Source organism: Nicotiana tabacum, chromosome 3 (genome assembly GCF_000715075.1).
Source record: "Nicotiana tabacum cultivar K326 chromosome 3, ASM71507v2, whole genome shotgun sequence".
Classification (NCBI taxonomy): domain Eukaryota; kingdom Viridiplantae; phylum Streptophyta; class Magnoliopsida; order Solanales; family Solanaceae; genus Nicotiana; species Nicotiana tabacum.
The window spans coordinates 14,102,100-14,121,049 of record NC_134082.1 but is presented as its reverse complement, the minus strand read 5'-3'; the positions used below and the strand labels follow the sequence as shown (position 1 = coordinate 14,121,049).

The window sequence follows — 18,950 nt, the reverse complement described above, 5'->3', positions numbered from 1 at the left end:
AAAAGGATGGATGCAATTACTTTAGATGGTACGATGAAGACTTCTCTTCTCAAGAAAATAGGGTGATTTGTGGTTTGTTAAAAAAAGTCAAGTTTTTGTAGAGGGATCTGGCAAGAAAAAAAATGGACCATCATTCTTCTTACAGCTTTGTTGGTGCTGATTTTATGGATATGGCTATGGCGTGATGCTTGTTGTGTTTGTTCAAATTAGTGGTTATGATTGGTTGTTCATTTTGCTGGTTTATATTTGTTGGTGATGATTTTATGGATATGGATATGGTGCGATGCTTGTTGTGTTTGTTCAAATTAGTGGCAGTAGTTGATTGTTTATTTTGTTGGTTTATATTAGTAGGGGTGATTGTATTGTCTGGTATAATTTTATTTAGAAGGAAGCTGCAGACTCGCTTCAATTAGTACAATGGCTGGCCTAATACAAGGTTATATAATTTTGTTTGAATTAGTTGAAGGGCCGAGTTTGAACTTGTATGTAAGAAATTTGATGCCTTGTTAGTTCAACAACTGCCTTATTTTTTATTGTTGTCGTATGATTTCTGTCTATAAAGAAATGCAACATTTAAGAGAATCTTATGACATGGAATGCCACTAAGCTGCCATAATCTACAAGTACATGTTTTCCTTCTCAGATCAGCAATAAATCTTTTCACACCTTCATCTATTTTACATCCATATTGACCATACCACATAAACTGACATCTCCTGAAAAGTTCCTTGCTCTCTTCTAGTATCAACCTAGCCATAAGAGATATGTCTGATATTCAAGTTTCAGCAAATTTTAACATTTCAACATTTCTAGTCATTATTTTCCTTCTAATTTCCTCCAACATAGTGATAATTGATTTGTGTCTAGGAGCTAAAATTCAGGAGTTAAAAGTATCGCACATATTATTTTTAATAATGTCACACTTGGCATGCTTTTTAAAGTATGCCCTACACCATATTTTGTTTCTGTATTTTAACAAGTCTTCACAAATATTCTTACCGAACTTATCAAGTTTTGTCATCTTCTCTTTTAATTTCACTTCATAACTTGATTTAGCATATCTCTAAAATTGCTTTCTCATCTCCTCTCCTTTTCAGTATTGCTGCCAGTTGGACCAGATGTTTCTTGCACACATCATGTACTCACAGTTAGGCAGAAGCTCAAGTATAGTTGGCACAAGCCCCTACAAACAAGAATAAAATATTTAGTGAATAATATATAAAATAACAGCTAAAATTAAGATAGAATAAAAATCACATTACCTTCTGCATATCTGACATCATAGTAAGCCCTTGTCCACTTCCTAATTGAAGATCTTCTATCAGGTAATGAAAAATGACCAGCTATACTTGGTCTCTTTGTCTACAATAGCCCAGGCAATTGGAAACATTTGTTGGTTTCTATTCCTGCAAACTGCAACTAACAACTCACCCTTCAGAAAACAACCATCAAAACCAATTATTCTTTAATATCCTTCCAACAAATCCCTCCTCAAAGCATCAAAGCACACATATAAATAAACAAAGAATGTTTTTTCAGGATCAGATTCTCTATCACTCCTTACCCAACATGAGCTGCCATGATTGGTTAGTTTGATTTGATCAACATAATCACACAACCTAGCGAATTCTTGTTTCCAGTCACCCATAAACTCTTTAATAATCTTTTTCTTTGCCCTATGACAGATTGTCCTACCAACATACAAGCCTAATTTATCTCTACATAGCTCTTAAAGTTCTCATATCTTCATATAAGGTTGTTTATCAATCTCATCCTTGAATTTATTTGCAACAAACTTAGAGGTGCACAACTTGTTCTTGTTTGAAGTGTTGCGTTTGTGCACATGGTGATACTTTTTCACCATAAAATCACCCGAATCTCTGTCAAGTGCAGCATACAACAACCAGCAACATCTCTTTTCTTTGCATATTTCCCTCACTCTTTCCTTTTCATTAGGTTTTAGTTTCAACTGGACTTTGTATTAAATGGCATACTTTTCCACAGCCTTTCTAAATTCTAGACCATTCTCAAATATCATCCCAACTTCAAAAATAGCCACAACACAATCATCATCATACCTTAGCTTACTACTCTTTCTTCTAGAAGGTAGATTAACACCCCTAACAGCTTAAGAATCTAGCTCATCTCTGCTGTCATCACTATCTGCCTCTGAACTATTAATAAACTGCTCATCACCCCTAACTTTCCTGTATATCTAGTAGCCTTGTTCCTTCCAATGTCTTCAAAGCCTCAATCAATTCCAGCTTCTCCTAGAGGTATTTCATTCTTTGCAATAACTTTTTTTCTTTGGACCTTACTCTTTTGTTTACTCCTTCTTTCTTCCCTAACAGATCTCCACTCTTTATCAACCTCTGAGTCATCTTCTTTAGGAATACCATCTTATTGTGTGTCAGAGCTACTTTCCAGATCTGTTTCAGCCCCATCCATATTTTCCTCATCAGGATGATTACTCTCATCAACTACATCAACATCAACCCTTTCATTTCTTTAGTTAGTCCTTCATCCACCTCTATATTTATATTTTCTAAGTTTTCATTTCACCACCTAGGTCTTTCTCAGCAGTAGTTTGAGTGTTAATATCACCATCATTTGTTGCCCTAGCACCACCAGAAACATTATCTGTCTCACCTACTTCTGACCTAGTTAGTAAAGCTATATGGCCTACAGTTTCAACCACCTCTGGCCCATTAACCACATGCAGCACATACAAATTCAAAAAATCACAATGTACTAGGTCTTTTACAATATCTAACATATGAGAATCAGATTCAACCTTGAAAAAGTCATCATTTTTTGTGGTTCTATAATAAAATCCTTCAATAGTGAGGTAACCTAAATTTTTAGTATAAAATAGTAGTTCCATCATCGTAAAATGGTATTTATCAATAGGAAAAACTGCTTCGGGTACCTTTTCCCCGACATATGCTAGGCCCCATCATTGATAAATGCACCATTATAGTGAAAACGTTTTATAATATAATCATCCATAAGATTCCCTCAAAGAAAACCCCAAAAATATATCACCAAAAGCTGACAGAATTTCAAAGGAAAACCCCCAAAAAAACCCTAACTTTACAGAGAATTTTGAAAACCCCAAAATTGATCAATACCTGCTACATAAAGGGCAAAATAATACCTCTTGAGTCATACACAGTCCAATAACATTAGTCGTTGACAATCTTCCCAAAAAACCAACTCGAATCTTCAAATCGTAATTGATAACATCAGCAAATCAATTGTAAATAACCATAAAACCCACAACATACAGAACAAGAGATGATTTCGGTGATAAATCAAAGAGAATAAACTGGAAATACAGTAAGAATCGAAGGTAATTGATGGAATTTTTCTAGGGATTTTTCGGACCTCCAATCGCTATTCTTCAATTGGGGTTAACGGGGAGAGAGAACGAGTGCCCACTTAGTAATGAACGGGTATTTTAATTTTGTTCTTACTTAGAAATATGATGCGGCATATTAAAACAGTTGGCGTCTTTTAATTAGTTAGCTTTCCACATTAGTTGCGCTTCACTTAATATAACACCTGGCCAAGTGTCACGACCCTAAACCGACCCGGTCGTGATGATGCCTATCGTGAAACTAGGCCAGCAGACACAATTTCCAAATCTAACCATTTTTCTATAAGTCATTTTAAGCCATTAATTAACAAGAAATCTCATAATATAAGTCTAAATAACCAATATGGAATAAATACACAAGCCCGACATCGGGGTATCACAAGTCACGAGCATCTACTAAGGTCTGAATACAACAAAAAGTCTGAAAATATACTAAAAACAGTCCAAGTAAGATAAGAGGGAGAAGAGCAAGGCTGCCAATGCCGGGCAGCCACCTTGCTAACTCCGATGAACCTGCCACTGAGTAATAAACACACGTTACCAGGTTCAGAAATACCTGAATCTGCACACAAGGTGCATGGAGTAATGTGAGTACGCCAACTCAGTAAGTAATAAGAGTAAATAAAGACTGAGCGGTAAGAAAACACATAATCCACGTCATAACACCATAGTAAGTATAGTGTATTTCCAAAACAGTATATAAATCAAATCATTTCATTAAAAATCCGGTTAACGATATAAATCATTTGAAGATGTGTAAAATCCATTTAAAACATCTTTTAGCAGTTTTCAAACAAGTGATGAAACATTTAGTAGAAATGATGAAAACATAGTCGGCGCCTCGGGCAAGAACTCACTCGTATACAGCCCATCGGGCACAATGAATCATAAATCGCCCCTCGGACAAAATATCAATAGAACCAGCCCCTTGGGCTACCTTACAATCACTCGTAATCAGCCCCTCGGGCACAACATAAAATCAATAATAGCCCCTCGGGAAACATCACATCACTCACACTAGGTACTCGCGCTCACTGGGGGTGTTCAGACTCCGGAGGGGCTCCTACAACCCAAGCACTATAACAAGCCATCTCGTGGCATAATCAATCAGTTCGTCAACCTCACATAACAAGCCACCTCGTGGCATAATAAAGTAGGCCCTCGGCCTCTCATATATCACAAATCAGTACAACACACTGCGGCGCGCATGCGGATCCCATGATATCCTCACAAAATAGGCCCTCGCCCTCACTCAGTCAGAAATCTCTCAAGCCACTCGAGCTACAATAAAACGGGATGCTCAGTTGAAATATCATTTATGCGTCAAATCAGGGTAAATAAGACTGAGTTATAAAATTAGTAAAATATAGCATGACTGAGTACAGTTATTAAATCAAAACAATGAGGAATTTTAGTAAAGAAAGCCCCTATGGGTCCAAACTGTTGGCACGAGGCCCAAATATGGCATTCAGCCCAAAACATAGTACTCCCTCCGTTTCAATTTATGTAAACCTATTTCCTTTTTGGTTTGTGCCATAAAGAATGACACCTTTCCTTATTTGGAAACAATTTACCTTTATGAAATGATTTATAGCCACACAAAATATATGTGCCTTATTTTACACCACAAGTTCAAAAGTCTTCTCTCTTTTCTTAAACTCCGTGCCCAGTCAAATGGGTTCACATAAATTGAATCGGAGGGAGTAATACTTTTCAAAACACAATAGCATCAAGTAGTTTTCAATCAAATATGCGATATAATAGTCGTACGGGCGGACCAAGTCATAATTCTCAATGGTGCACGACCCACGCTCATCATCTAGCGTGTGCGTCACCTCAAAGTAGTGAAACGATGTAAAATCTGGGGTTTCATACCCTTAGAACAACATTTACAATCATTACTTACCTCGAATCGGACGAAAATCTACACCGCGATGCCCTTGCCACTCGACTCGGCCTCAAATGATCCCGAATCTATCCAAAAGCAGAATCATATCATCAATACATGTTAAAGGAACAAGTCCTACGCGAAAATTATCAAATTAAATCAAAATTCTCTAAATTGGCCAAACCCAACCCCCGGGACCACGTCTCAAAATTTGATAAAAATCATATAACAAGAATCCTCATCCTTCCATGAGTCTATACATACCAAGAACATCAAAATAGGACCTCAAATCGCCCCTCAAATGCCCAATCAAAATTCTCCAATTACAAGCCCTAATTCTCCAATTTTAGCCCTTAAATCTCACTAATTTCATGCTTAATTAACTGAAAATCACCATAGAATCGAGTATTGAGTTCACAAATCTTACCTTCAAGCGTTACCTCTTGAATCTGTCGTCAAATTCTCTCAAAAAGATCCAAGTCCATCTAAAAATGGTTAAATAAGGCTAAAAATCGCGAAGGGAAACTTATATAGTTTTTGCCCATGGATTCCGCACCTGCGGCTCCCTTCTCGCTTCTGCGGACCACTTCTGCGGTCAATATAGCCGCACATGCAATTTCTCATTAAAGCTCCCAGGTCTGCATCTGCACCCAGGCACCACATATGCGGTAGATGCGCTCAACGTACCGCACCTGCGGTTTATCCTTTGATGACCAACCTCTACATCTGCGGCCTTCTCCATGCACCTGCGGTCCCTAATCCGCAGGTGCAGAAATGACAAAAACAGCAGCTTCAGCTACTAAATTCCAAGTCCAATCTTTCCGACCACCTTCTAAAATCATCCCGAGGCTCCCGGGACCTCAACCAAAAATACGAACAAGCCACATAAAACCATTCAAACTTGTTCCAACCTTCGGAACACTCAAAACAACCTCAAAACATCAAATCAAGCTCGGATTCAAGATTAAGAACATCTAAATTTCCAAATTCCACAAACAACGCCGAAACCTATCAAACCTCATCCGAATGACTTGAAATTTTGCACACACTTCAAAAATGACACTACAAACGTACTCCAACTTTCGGAATTCCATTCTGACCCCGATATCAAGATTTGCACTGCCGACCGGAAACTCCAAATTTCTAATTTCGCCAATTCAAGCCTAAATCTACCACGGACCTCGAAATCACATTTCGGATGCACTACCAAGTACAAAATCACTTAACGGAGCTAACCAAATCATAAAAATCCAAATCCGAGATTGAATACTAAAAAGTCAAAACTTGGTCAAACCTTTCAAATTTAAAGCTTCAAGTTGAGAATTGTTCTTCCAAATCTATTCTGATTATCCTAAAAACCAAAACCGACGATTTACATAAGTCATAATACATCATACGAGGCTAGTCATGCCCGAGAACTGGCGAGCGAAGTGCAAATACTAAAAATGACCGGTCGGGTCGTTACATCCTTCCCCACTTAAACATACGTTCGTCCTCGAACGTGACCAGAGTTGTTCCACAAGCTAACAAATCACTGAATAACCTTACCATGCACATACTCGAGGGTGATCCCACCGTCACCCTATCCAATATAGGTCTGATAACGCAACATGACTGAAATTTTGCAATCCAACCAAGCCCATAAACTTTTGAACCAAATTTCCACTTCTGAAATTATCCATAAGATCAGAACCTCGCATCTATACACTGAATAAGTCTGAACACGCTATATCGATCCATAACTGCAATTCAAGATTAAATCACATGATATACCACACAACTCAAACTCTCATAACGATAACTTCTAATCACAACAACTGCTCACAATAATACAATACTGGTAATAAACCTCTTATTAAACAAAACCTCATTCCAACACTTTCTCATATTGCCAATGATGAAAGAAACACGCAAGAAGTCATAACCATTCCTCAGATCAACCATTCATGAAACTCCCTCTCCTTTGGCAAGGACCATAGTAAATTTCTAAGCTGAATCCCGATATTATCCTTCCAACATGCTGAAATCGAATCCGATAGTATTCATTTTAGATCTCAATGACCTCATCTCATCAAACACGACTATTCTAGTGACATGACTCATCAATATAATTTAGATCCACAACCCGCGCACCAATAAGCAACAACCTAAATGTACTCAAATCATGAAAAAATAACTCAAATGAGAGAGCCGTATCGCAAGCTCACCAGTACCACCACCACACAATGCTAAGAACCCATCACACATCTTAGAACCAGAACACACGAATCTAACCCGAAGGATCATATCTCCACATAACTTCGCTGCAATGTGCTACCCTATCCAAACACTGGTCCACATGAAACATCTCAAGTCACTATGCTCAAAATCAACAAGCACGTGCAATTTGACGTCTAGTACCAAGAGCAAATCATCATAACCACGCCGAAGCAATGGCATAACACCATACAAACCCGAAAGGACACAACCGATACGCCATCCACCGAGCACTATCCAATATTCTTCCCGCTTATGAGACCCCAATAGAATCGCACCATATGTGCCTATAACCAATAAATCATAACGCCTCACAACACAGAAAGGTAACTCATAGATCACCCCAGAATACTAATAAGCTCAATAAAAATTGAATCAACACATCCCTCAACAATAGCAACTCGGAGTCAACAAAGCCGACTCGATGCAGAACACACATCCATATAGGCCTACCAATGAACCCCTTATAAAGGAGTTCCTGAAGCTGCTCTTTCAACTCCTTTAAATCTGCTAGTGCCATACGATACGGTGCCCGACACCAAGTCAATACCGAAATCAACAACCCTGTATGGCGGCATGCCCGGCAGTAGGAAACACATCCGAAAAATCCCTCACCACCGGAACTGAATCAGTGGTAGGAGTCTCTGCACTGACATCCCTCACGAAGGTAGAATAAGAAAGACAACCTTTCCCAACCATCCGCTGGGTCCTAAAAAATGAAATCACCCTACTGGGAACATAATCCGTCGAACCCCGCCACTTAATCCGTGGCATCCCCGGCATAGCCAATATCGTCGTCTTAGCATATCAGTCCAGAATAGCCCGACACGGAGACAACCAATCCATACCCAACATCAAATGAAAATATACCATTCTAAGCAACAACGGATCCGCTCGAGCCTACCAACCTCCAATAGTAACCACACAAGACCGATATACGTGGTCCACAACCACGACATAACCTATCTATGAGAACTCCTGGTCTCCAAATCCATAAGGCACATGAATCACCATATCCGATCCCAACTCCACTGTCTGAACATCTAACACACATCTGATACTCGATCATTCCACGATGGATACTTCTATAATTCTTCTGTGCCACCAAGCAAAGTTGAATATTAGCAATCGATCCAATAAGAGAGTGCTGCAATATTAATGAAGCATCCATAACTCAAACACATCACCCTTTCTGAAATGTATACCCTCATCAAGCCACACCAATCAGTGATCTCATTTGTCTAGTCATCTGAAATTGTCCATGCTGCCTAAAAATTTATGACCTTCCTTTCAAAACTGAACTGTGACATTACACATGCAATCTCAACCCTACATAACATATCGCATATAACATGCCATCCTATGATAAATGTGAGAACTTCATAATCCAATCCAAACCACAAGAAACTATGTACTCAACTAGCCAAGAACATTCCATTTGATCCTATCTAGAAGAAAATTACTATACATCACATGATCCTCATGCCAGTAGAAAATATACATCTCTAATTGTGGTAGAAAACCATCAAGAACTCTCCGAATCCCATTTGCACAAAACAAAACCGTCAGGACTGAATCCTTTTAGCTCATCCAAGCTATGCAGGTCACCAAAACCCAAGAGAATTGCCATGAGACACTTGTAGAAACTTATTACCTCATAAACACCCAAAGAACTAATCATATCCCTTACCATACCGATCCGACCTACTACCAAGCTATCCTATTTATCCAAGTTCCTTCTAAATTACCTTCAATGTGATGCTTCCCCTCACCATAATGCCGCAATCCTCAACCCAAACTTACCATACGAGACTCAGGCATAAAACCACGTAAGGCTCATAAGCTGCTGAATACTCTTTTAATTATCCCCAAAGGCGCCACATTCCAAAAACTTATATTGAAGAGACTTCCTGCAAATCTAAAGCCATTAAGTTTACCTTCTTGATACTGATATGTAGAATCCATAATGATGTATAATGCTACATGTCTCGATACCCTCCAACGTAAATCTCAGTTTCTAGCCAAATACACATCCTGAAGATCTCCAATTATTACATGTAATTCTTGAATCCCTTCAAACCATCCTTTGGAGTTATCCACTCTACTCAGGTTTCAATTAGGTGTCGTGCCCCCTTTTTCTCACGAAATAGAGTTTATGACATTTTGGTTGGGACAACTCTTTCCTTTTGGAAAGGGGATTTGCATTTTTGAAGAGTTGCCACCTAACGATTTAAGGTGCGTTAGGGCACCTATAGAATTTATTTATAACTACGTTTGGTAATTAGAGACAAGGTAATGGCTTAAAATTATTCTAAGGGGAAGGTGTTAGGCACCCCTCAGGATCCACTAGTGTGGTTCCCGGCCTAACAGTTTTTGTGAATTTGTACAATTAGCAAATAAAAAAGTATGACTCAAATAGTAGGGGATTTAAGTTTAAATACAAAAGTGTTTGAAAAAAAATAATTAGTGAAAAGCGAGATTTTGAAAAGAATTACAATCTAAGCATATTCGCGAATGTAAAGGGGGGTGTCATAGGTTTGTTTATAATATAGATCACATCAATAAAATACCCGGTATGAAACTCCTCAAAGAGGGGCTACACGTGGTATTAACGCACCGGTCATCATATCCATTTCTACCCTTTACCGCCCCGCGAAGATAATTCAAGCGAGGGTTGGTCTCGACCCCTATTGTATGATGTTACGCGTCCCTTCCTATCAGTCCCGGAAGAATTTAGGACTCCTATCCTATAAGAAGGGGGTTCTAGGCAGACCCTCAAGTTTAAAGGTAAAATACTAAGGTGACATATAATAAACAAGTAGGACTTCAATTAAGGGGAGCATGGAAGACAAATGAAAGGCTTAGATATACCTCCACACACAGTACACATAAACAACATGACTCATACACAATTAAGGTCTAAATTCAGATCCTGAACATGGTATCTAAGTGATAACAATAGAGTTAGATGTATGACATGTCTCAGAGAAGAAGTCTTAATCAAGCTTACCTACTTATTTTAAACCAGTTGATAATTAAGTAGCATACATAAAGAAGCATGTTTCCAGTTTTGATGAATTTAATACCTAAGGCTTGCCTAGGTGTAAAACAGTGTTCCAGTTATCAGGGTTACTTAGAGAAGGCTGTTTCAATTGTATTACTAAACATGTTATTCTAAATGTTGTAAAGACATGCAGGAATTGTGACAAGTTCCACTTAAACAGGATAATCGAACATGAGACTGTTTTATGTCCTTTTCATGCATCAGTAGTTTAACTAGGTGTGACTGAGCGAGTGTGAACAAGATCCTAAAACAGGGTATCTAATGTACACATATGAAAAATGCAGATTGATTGCAGAATTCCTAAGACATGATTTCTAAGTGCCCAAGAGTTACAGCATGACTTCAAAACGTGCAAGAGCAACAATTTTTTGTTAATACTGTTATTTATCCTAAAGCAGGATTTCTAAGTGATAAAGTGATGCTAAATGAGATGCTGAAACAGTAAACCTAAGAACATGGTACCTAATGCAAGACATGCTTTGAATGAGTTGATCTTACACATGGATTCTAATGCACATATAGGAAATGTGAACCTAAGACATGGTTTCTACCCATTGATGTTGATAGTATATATAACTACCCTCCTCTTTTCACTAGCCAGCCCCGATACTTGTTTACAATAGATTATTACAGACCCATACTGAAATGAATTACATAAGAAAAATAAAAGTTACACTATAGAGAGCTTGAAAACAGGCCGAGATTTCCAGGACCTGATTAAGACTTCCTCTCCGAGTTATATAATAAATCACCTCAAGTGCCAAGATTGTTTCATAGCTTTTCCTTATATCTGGGTGTGTCAGAGTTCCCTAAGGCCCTCAAGGGATCCCGAGCAGTGCTCACACCCAGATTTCATAGCCAGGACAGAGTAAGTGCAGTATGGAAAGGCCAGCTTTTGTGTGTCCAAGTTTATATGGAGCTCAAGGGTCCCAAGGCAAGGCTCACACAAAAGAGGCAGAACCTAGTGGTCTAAGAGTAAGGTAAGAGTGCTTGATGAAAGACTTAGTAAAGCAGTTTAGAAGTGAAAAGGTTCAGAAATAGTTTTTAAAGATACTAGGAATTATCAGTTTTGAGAAGAATGCTAGGAGTAGGAGCAACAGTTTTGAAGTCATTCTTTGAGAAAAGCATACTCAGCAAACAACCCAATTAACCATAGAATACCTAGAGTTACTTGACAAGTAGACTTACAAATAGGGGCGAAAGGATTGGGAACATATAGGTTTGAAACCACATAAATAGGAAAATATTTGATACAACAAATATACAGAACATCTATGAGTCTATTGAACAATTCAGTCGTGGTAACAGACATTTAAAACATAGGGAAGAATGCAGCAGGATTATGTTGAAGACAAGAGTTTTGTTGAACAAAATTTGACATACCATTAGGGCCAATAGAATGTACTAGAAGACTAAGTGACTACATAGTTATACCAGTTAAGGGAGGGGTAAGGGAACTAAGTGAACATGCTGGACAAGTATCAAAGAATTAAGTAAAGTCAGATATGATGATTACACATAAGGCAGAATTTAGACATGCTTAATAACAGCAAACATAGAAACAAATTGAATAACTAGTACAGGAACAAGCATGGATGTATAAGAATGGAACACATAAAGTTGAGTTTCGAATTTAAAATAGAGACATACCAGTTAAAGAGGAAGAATGCAGAATGTAAATATAGGTGCAACTCCAATATCTAGCCTTGACTTTCAGCCGGCTAGGCCAATAGTTAGCACAAGTAGCAAAGAAAGAAGAGAGAGAGTTTGAACGTATGTGTGTATTCTGAACTGTGTTCGTGTGTTAAGACTGTAGAAGAGAGTCATTTATATAACAGTTTGAAAACTGGTTATAATAAGGCAAGAATCAATTCTTAAGTAATTATAGAACTCAGTATAAAAAATTGGTTCGAATCTCCCTTTAATTAAGGGAGTCAGTGTAAATGGTAAAGAGCGGGTGGCAAGTAAGGAAAGAAATCATACACGGCTGAAGTATAACAAATAAAGAAAGATTTCAAAATAGTACCAGTATAGAACATGTAATTAAGGCTAGGTTCAGAAAGTTTTTAAACTAAGAAAACAACCAGTAAGAATTAAATAGCAATGCAGACAAGGCAAGGAAAAATTAATTAAGACATGCAACTAATCAAATCAAGTGGAAAGGTAGGAGTCGAGATTCAATAGCATAGAGTAGTCGATTAGGACCAAATTCATAAAGCCTTGATTAAGGGCACAATTTAGTAGAAATAAGTATCATAGTAAATCAGTCAGCTTAGTAGACGGGGCAGAGCTTTTAGGGTTTTGAAAGAATATTTTTCAATAACCATCAGAATCAATCAAAAAGGAGTCATGATTCTGCACTTTCAACATATAAATAGAGGAGGTCCACAAACATAGCAAGAAAACATATTCGAAGCATAGTCATAGAAAGAAGCAAGAGATGAACAAACAAAGTGAGCATAGTCACACAGAAGTGACATAAGTAGGCTAGGGATTTAGGAAAACATATTCGAAGCAGGGTAATCACAGGACTCAAGTAAGCAGGTTAGCACACAGAAACGAAGTAAAGAAAGCATGCTAACACTCAGAGGAGCAAAGTAAGGAAAATCATGCTAACATTCATAGAAACAAAGTAAAGAAAATCTTTTAAAAAAAATAGGGTTTTTAACAGAGTCAAGTTAAAAGTAGTAAGAGCACAAAATCGGTCAAAACAAACAAGGAAAAGGTTTAATCATAAAGAAATCAGTTAGAACATGCGTAAAAGAACTCCGAGAAACCCTAGCTTTAGAAAGAATGACTAAAATCGAAATAGTTAGTTAAAACAAGGGATTTTTAAAGGAAAACTCTTAATAATACTCGAATCACCTCAGATCTATAAAGATCTGAGAAGAATTGGACAGTAGCAAACTAGGGTTTTCAAAAGATAGTAGAGATAAAGAGAATCGGTTAAAAACTCATGGATTCAAACGAAAAACAAGCGGAAATCCTTTCTTACAAACAAAAATGGCTGGAGACAGGCCAGTAAACGAGTTTCAAACTGGAGCAGGTTGGCTTTCCTTGAGATCTTCTCAAGGACTCATGAAGTCGAAGAGCCATGGAGTATAGGAGACCAGATGTGGTTGGAGAAAGCATGAAAACAGCATAGGGAGGAGGTTCTCGCCTGTGATGTCGATTAGGGTTAGGGTGAGTTGAGAGAGAATTAGAATATGAGAGAATTTAAGGGCGGCTGTCTCTGAATTATGAGACTAGGGTTAGGGGTCGGGTGAAATTGAAAAGGAAAGGGTGCGTTTGGACCGTTGATCTGGGAGATCAACGGTCGAGATTAAAAAGGGTAGGTAGGTTCGGGTTTGGGTAAGGGTTAATAGGGTATGGGTCGGGTGATTCGGGTATGAAATTGGGCTGGAAAGGGGTCCGATTTTGGCTATAATTGAAAGCCAAATTTAGCTATTATTTAAATAGCCAATATTCCCCATTTAATTTATAAAAAAATAATCAATAATTTCTGGAAAAATATTAAGGTGCAAAAATGATTTAAAATGCATAATTAAAAATTTAAAAATACGGGGTCCAATTTTATGCATATAGAACATAATTAAATCTTAAAAGGGCTAATATTGCAATTATATGCAATTTAGCTTTAAAAATGCTAAATGTAATTATAAAAATATATAAAAATTACCTTAGCCATATTTTGGCATAAATATAGCTTCAAAAAGCTCTAAAATCGCCCAAAATGGTAAAACTTAGGCTAAAAATCGCGGAATTGGTCTTTTAAAACATTGTGCCCAGCACTTAAAACCTTTTCTTCGCGAACGCGGTCAACGCCTCACGTTCGTGAAGCACAACTTGTCGTTGACCACTTTTCCTTCATCGCAAACGCGATATCCCCTACGCGAACGCGAAGCCTCAGCCTTCCTACTCATCGCGAATGCGACCCCACACCTAAGAACGCGAAGCTCATTGACCTCAACCCTTCGCGAACGCGGTACCTCCATCGCGAATGCGAAGGCCAAACCTCCTGCCTCTCATACTAACCCATCGCGAACGCGAGGGCCCACTCACGAACGCGAAGGCCAAAAGTCTGCAACACTCACAACAGATTTTCTGCAATCTTTTTCAACTTGAAACGATCCGTTCAACCACCCGAAACTCACCCGAGGCCCTCGGGGACCTCAACTAAACATGCCAACTTATCCTATAACATCATTCAAACTTTTTCCAACCTTCGGAGCACTCAAAACAACATTAAAACACAAAATGTGCATCGGATTCAAGCCTAAGAATTCCAAAAACTTCCAAATTTCGCTTTCGATAAAAAAGTCTATCAAACCACGTTCGAATGACCTGAAATTTTGCACACACATCCCAAATGACACAACGGACCTACTGCAACTCCCGAAATTCCATCCGACCCCTATATCAAAATCACACCTACTAACCGGAAAATGCCAAAATTCCAATTTCGCCAATTCAAGCCTAACTCTACTCCGTACCTCCAAAACACATTCTGATCACGCTTCTAAGTTCCAAATCACTTCCCGAAGCTATTCGAACCATCAGAATTCACATCCGAGCCCTTTTCACATAAGTCAACATCCGATTGACTTTTCTAGCTTAAGCTTACTCAAAATAGACTAAGTGTCTCAAATCTTACCAAAACCTCTCTGAACCCGAGCCAACCAACCCGATAACCATAATATAGCTGAACAAGACAATAAGAAGAAGAAATGGGGGAAACGAAGAGGTAACTCATGAAACGACCGGCCGGATCATTACAATTAAGAGATCCCTACACTTTATATGTAGACTCCCAATCTTTTCAGCTACTAATGTGGGACTTTGTTCGCACACCCAACAGCTCTAACATGGCACATCACTGCTATCTTTCTAGCAACTGCTTCCCAATTTATACTCTTCTTCTAAAAAATTCTATGGTTTCTCTCCATCCATATGGCATAAAGGCATTCTGCATACGCCATCCTGAATATTTGAGCTTGCAGTGATCTCCTTTTTGCACTTTTGATAGCCCATTCCAGATGGTGGCTCCACTGTGTATGCTTGTAGCATTGTTGTTGAAGCCACTGCATAGTCTTTTCCCAGAGTCTCTTGGAATATTCACATCCTGCTAGCAGGTGATTTCTTGATTCGTCTTGTGCTTGGCAAAGACTGCATTTTACTTCTATGTTCATTACCCATCTTATGAGTCTGTCAGTGATTTTTTTGGAAATTAAACCACTGCATGTTGCCCAATAGCCATATTATTAACAAAAGAAAACATAGATAGACCTTTAAATCACTTACCCCTTGCAGGTAAGGCTGATACTTGTATACCACATATTATTTACTACTTAGGATCCTCCTCCCTCCGGTAAGGCTCCTAAACTAATGATTTTTATCTAAACTTCAAGTTATAAATGAAACAGTGTTGCCATATATTTTTTCCTGAATTTTCCAAAACATTTTCCCTCAAATCTTTGCTTCCAAGGCCATCAAAGGCCGATCTAGGGCGGGTCTCTGAATCTATTATTTGCGCTCGAACTATGAAATATATATATATATAATAAGATTATCATCAGGGCAGAGCTGTGTACAATGAAGAGGTTTCAACTAAATCTCTTTCAAAAAATTATATGCAAATAGATTAAAAATAATTTTTTTGTATACATGTCATAAATTGTTGAATTCCTTTAATGTAAGGAAACTTTTAAATGCAAGGAAAAGATGGTTCAAAAATTTCTTTTGATGATCTCAATAACTGACATTCTCGTATTTAGTTGAATCTCTTTGTTAGAATTTCTGACTCAAATCACCCCGCCGACCAGAGAAAAAGGAACATCATCAAAAGAGTAAAAGTAAAAGAAATAAATAGCTTAGCTTCCAACTTCTTAGGCCAAAGCATGTTACACATGTAAATGGTGGTGGTCTGGCTACCATCTACAACATATATCCAAAGTTGCTACTTAATTATGATTGGTGCCGATAAATGCAGAAAGCCGATTTAAAATTTAAAGTTTATGAATTTCCTATAAAGACCTTAAGTAAATATATAATAATAATTAGATTCATTGTCAAATATTTATAAATTTTTTTAAAATTTCGTAATACATATACAATATGAGCAAAAGTTTATATGAATCCGTAAATGACACTTTAAATCAGGGGCGGACCTAGAGCATAGAATACGGGTTTCCGGGAACCCAGTAACTTTTGTGTATAGCCCTGTATTTATATTAAGAAATTTACTAAATATTTGTAAATATCTAATTGCGAACCCAGTTATTATTGCATATTGATCTGAAATTACGGTAGGAACCCATAAGGCTCAAATCCTGGATCCGCCTCTGCTCTAAATCTGCCCCTGATAAAGGCTAGCCAAATGGCTCCCGGACTTCAAAGAAAGATGGATTCTTGACAACGATGTCATACATATGTAGAGATTTGAAGTTTCTAAAATCCTTAGGAAGTGAGATGAGATGTGCAGAGTCATCCGACTTGTGGAACTGCATGAAATCTGACCTTATTGGATTGTTGTAGTGACTCCATCCAAGCTCAATGAGTATCTTCTCTAGGTCAACATAGGAACTTATCACTTGGTTCTCTGGTAGATACACTAGCACCTTCGGGCGCGCTCCGGGTGCAGTAGCTGTACCACTGCCTACAGAAACGAATACAGAATTTAAAGTAAAGGGACATATCCCGGAGAAGAAAATAGGAAGGTGAGGTGTGACATGAGGAATTAAGCTGTTTTGGTTTGATTTGCATGCTGTAGAAATTCCAATAAGCCTGTTTTGTCTAATATTCCTTGTTGAAACCAATAAATTGTGCTCTAATACTTTCCGTCTTATTTTATGTGGTATATTTTATTTTTTAGTTTATCCCAAAAAAAATAACATATTCTTACATATCCAGAAATAGTTTAACTCTAAAGTTCGCATTTAACCTTAATGAGATGATTTAAAGTCCATAGGATAAATCAATGCAATTTTGGAGGAATCGATGAGAGGACATCAATTCAAATCCCGAATTTTCGAATTGAGAGAGATCAAGAATTCTCACCATTTCTTAGATTCATGGACCCAATTCAATTCAGTGGGATCCTTCATTAATATTTTTTCCACCAAGAATATTTTCTAAAATTCTTGACCCCCGAATTGGGAGTATCTTACTTTCACTCAATTCATAAGTTTCAAAAAGCAATCAATATTTCACGATCAAGGGTGTAATACTCTTGGTAGTAGCCGTCAGCCACACAAATATCTATGATTAATTTCAGACAACAAGTTTCAAAAATTTCCTTTTTTAAACTTTGCGCCCAATCAAACACCGTCAAATAAATGGAACGAATGGAGTATCAAGTAAATGGAACGAATGGACTATCAAGTTCGACACGACGTAAAATTAGCTAGAGGATGCAAACAATCTAACCCCCACCAAGTAAGCGCTTAATCGCAACTGAAATAATGAAGCATAAAACATACAATAAAGATCAAGACGTACGTATCTATACCATGAAATACATGTAAAATCTTTTTCTCCCGTCTCAACTTAATTCGAGATAGAAGGAGAGCTAGCATTACTGAATCTAATAAGTTAAACTTTATATCAAAGTTACAAAGAAGAAATTCTAGGTTTATAAGATCACTATTCGTTTTAAAATAAAAAATAGATTCTATACAATTACTTTTTCAGTGTTTTTTCATATACACACACACACAATGAGTACCTGGATATGTTGGTTGCATTAGCTCGAAGGACTCGCGAGTAGGGTTTGTGATCAAACGGGCAACGCCTTTCTTGTCGAATATCCATACGCCAGACATTGTTTAATTTCTAGTTCCAGAGCTCCAATGGAGAAGAAAATTAAAAGAAATAAACTCATTTCTCTGAGAAATGAACTCATTAAAGTTGCAATATGGTTTCCTAGTACGAGTAGATATCTCATGGACAGTGTAAGTTAGTACAACATGTGATCTTTTGGAATACCGACCTGCACTTTTCTGGGGATACTAGCTCTTTGACTTTCCCTGTGTTTTAACTTTTATATCCTAATAGTACAAATAATTGTTAGCTAGCTTTCAAATTTATTTATAAGCCAACTACTATACACAACTGTTCATGGGTAAGCGTGGATTGTTAACGTAGAAAAGGTGGTAAATTTACTTGATATAACCTGCGCTACTTAATTAAACTTCATTTATACAACAATGACAATTACATTTTAATCTCAAACTAGTTGGGCCTCGGTAGTAACGGAGCCAAATTTTTTATTAAAAAGTGTCAAATAAAAAATGCATATAATTTTACCGTGATTTAAGGTGCTCTGAGATTAGATATCAGCTACTTGAATAGTCACGATTTTTTAG

The 18,950-nt window shown here is 37.6% G+C and overlaps 1 protein-coding gene across 1 annotated transcript; it reads right to left on the bottom strand.

Annotated features, from left to right (window-relative positions):
- Window positions 1–916: 916 nt before the first annotated feature.
- On the bottom strand, window positions 917–18,501 carry LOC107791472 (flowering-promoting factor 1-like protein 1). Its single transcript, XM_016613555.2, has 4 exons — window positions 18,311–18,501; window positions 17,104–17,242; window positions 1,263–5,353; window positions 917–1,183 (listed from the first exon to the last, which is right to left on the bottom strand). The coding sequence occupies exons 1-3, from the start codon at window positions 18,405–18,407 to the stop codon at window positions 5,338–5,340; spliced, it is 252 nt and encodes an 83-aa protein (XP_016469041.1). The 5' UTR covers window positions 18,408–18,501; the 3' UTR covers window positions 917–1,183; window positions 1,263–5,337.
- Between the last annotated feature and the right edge of the window lie 449 nt (window positions 18,502–18,950).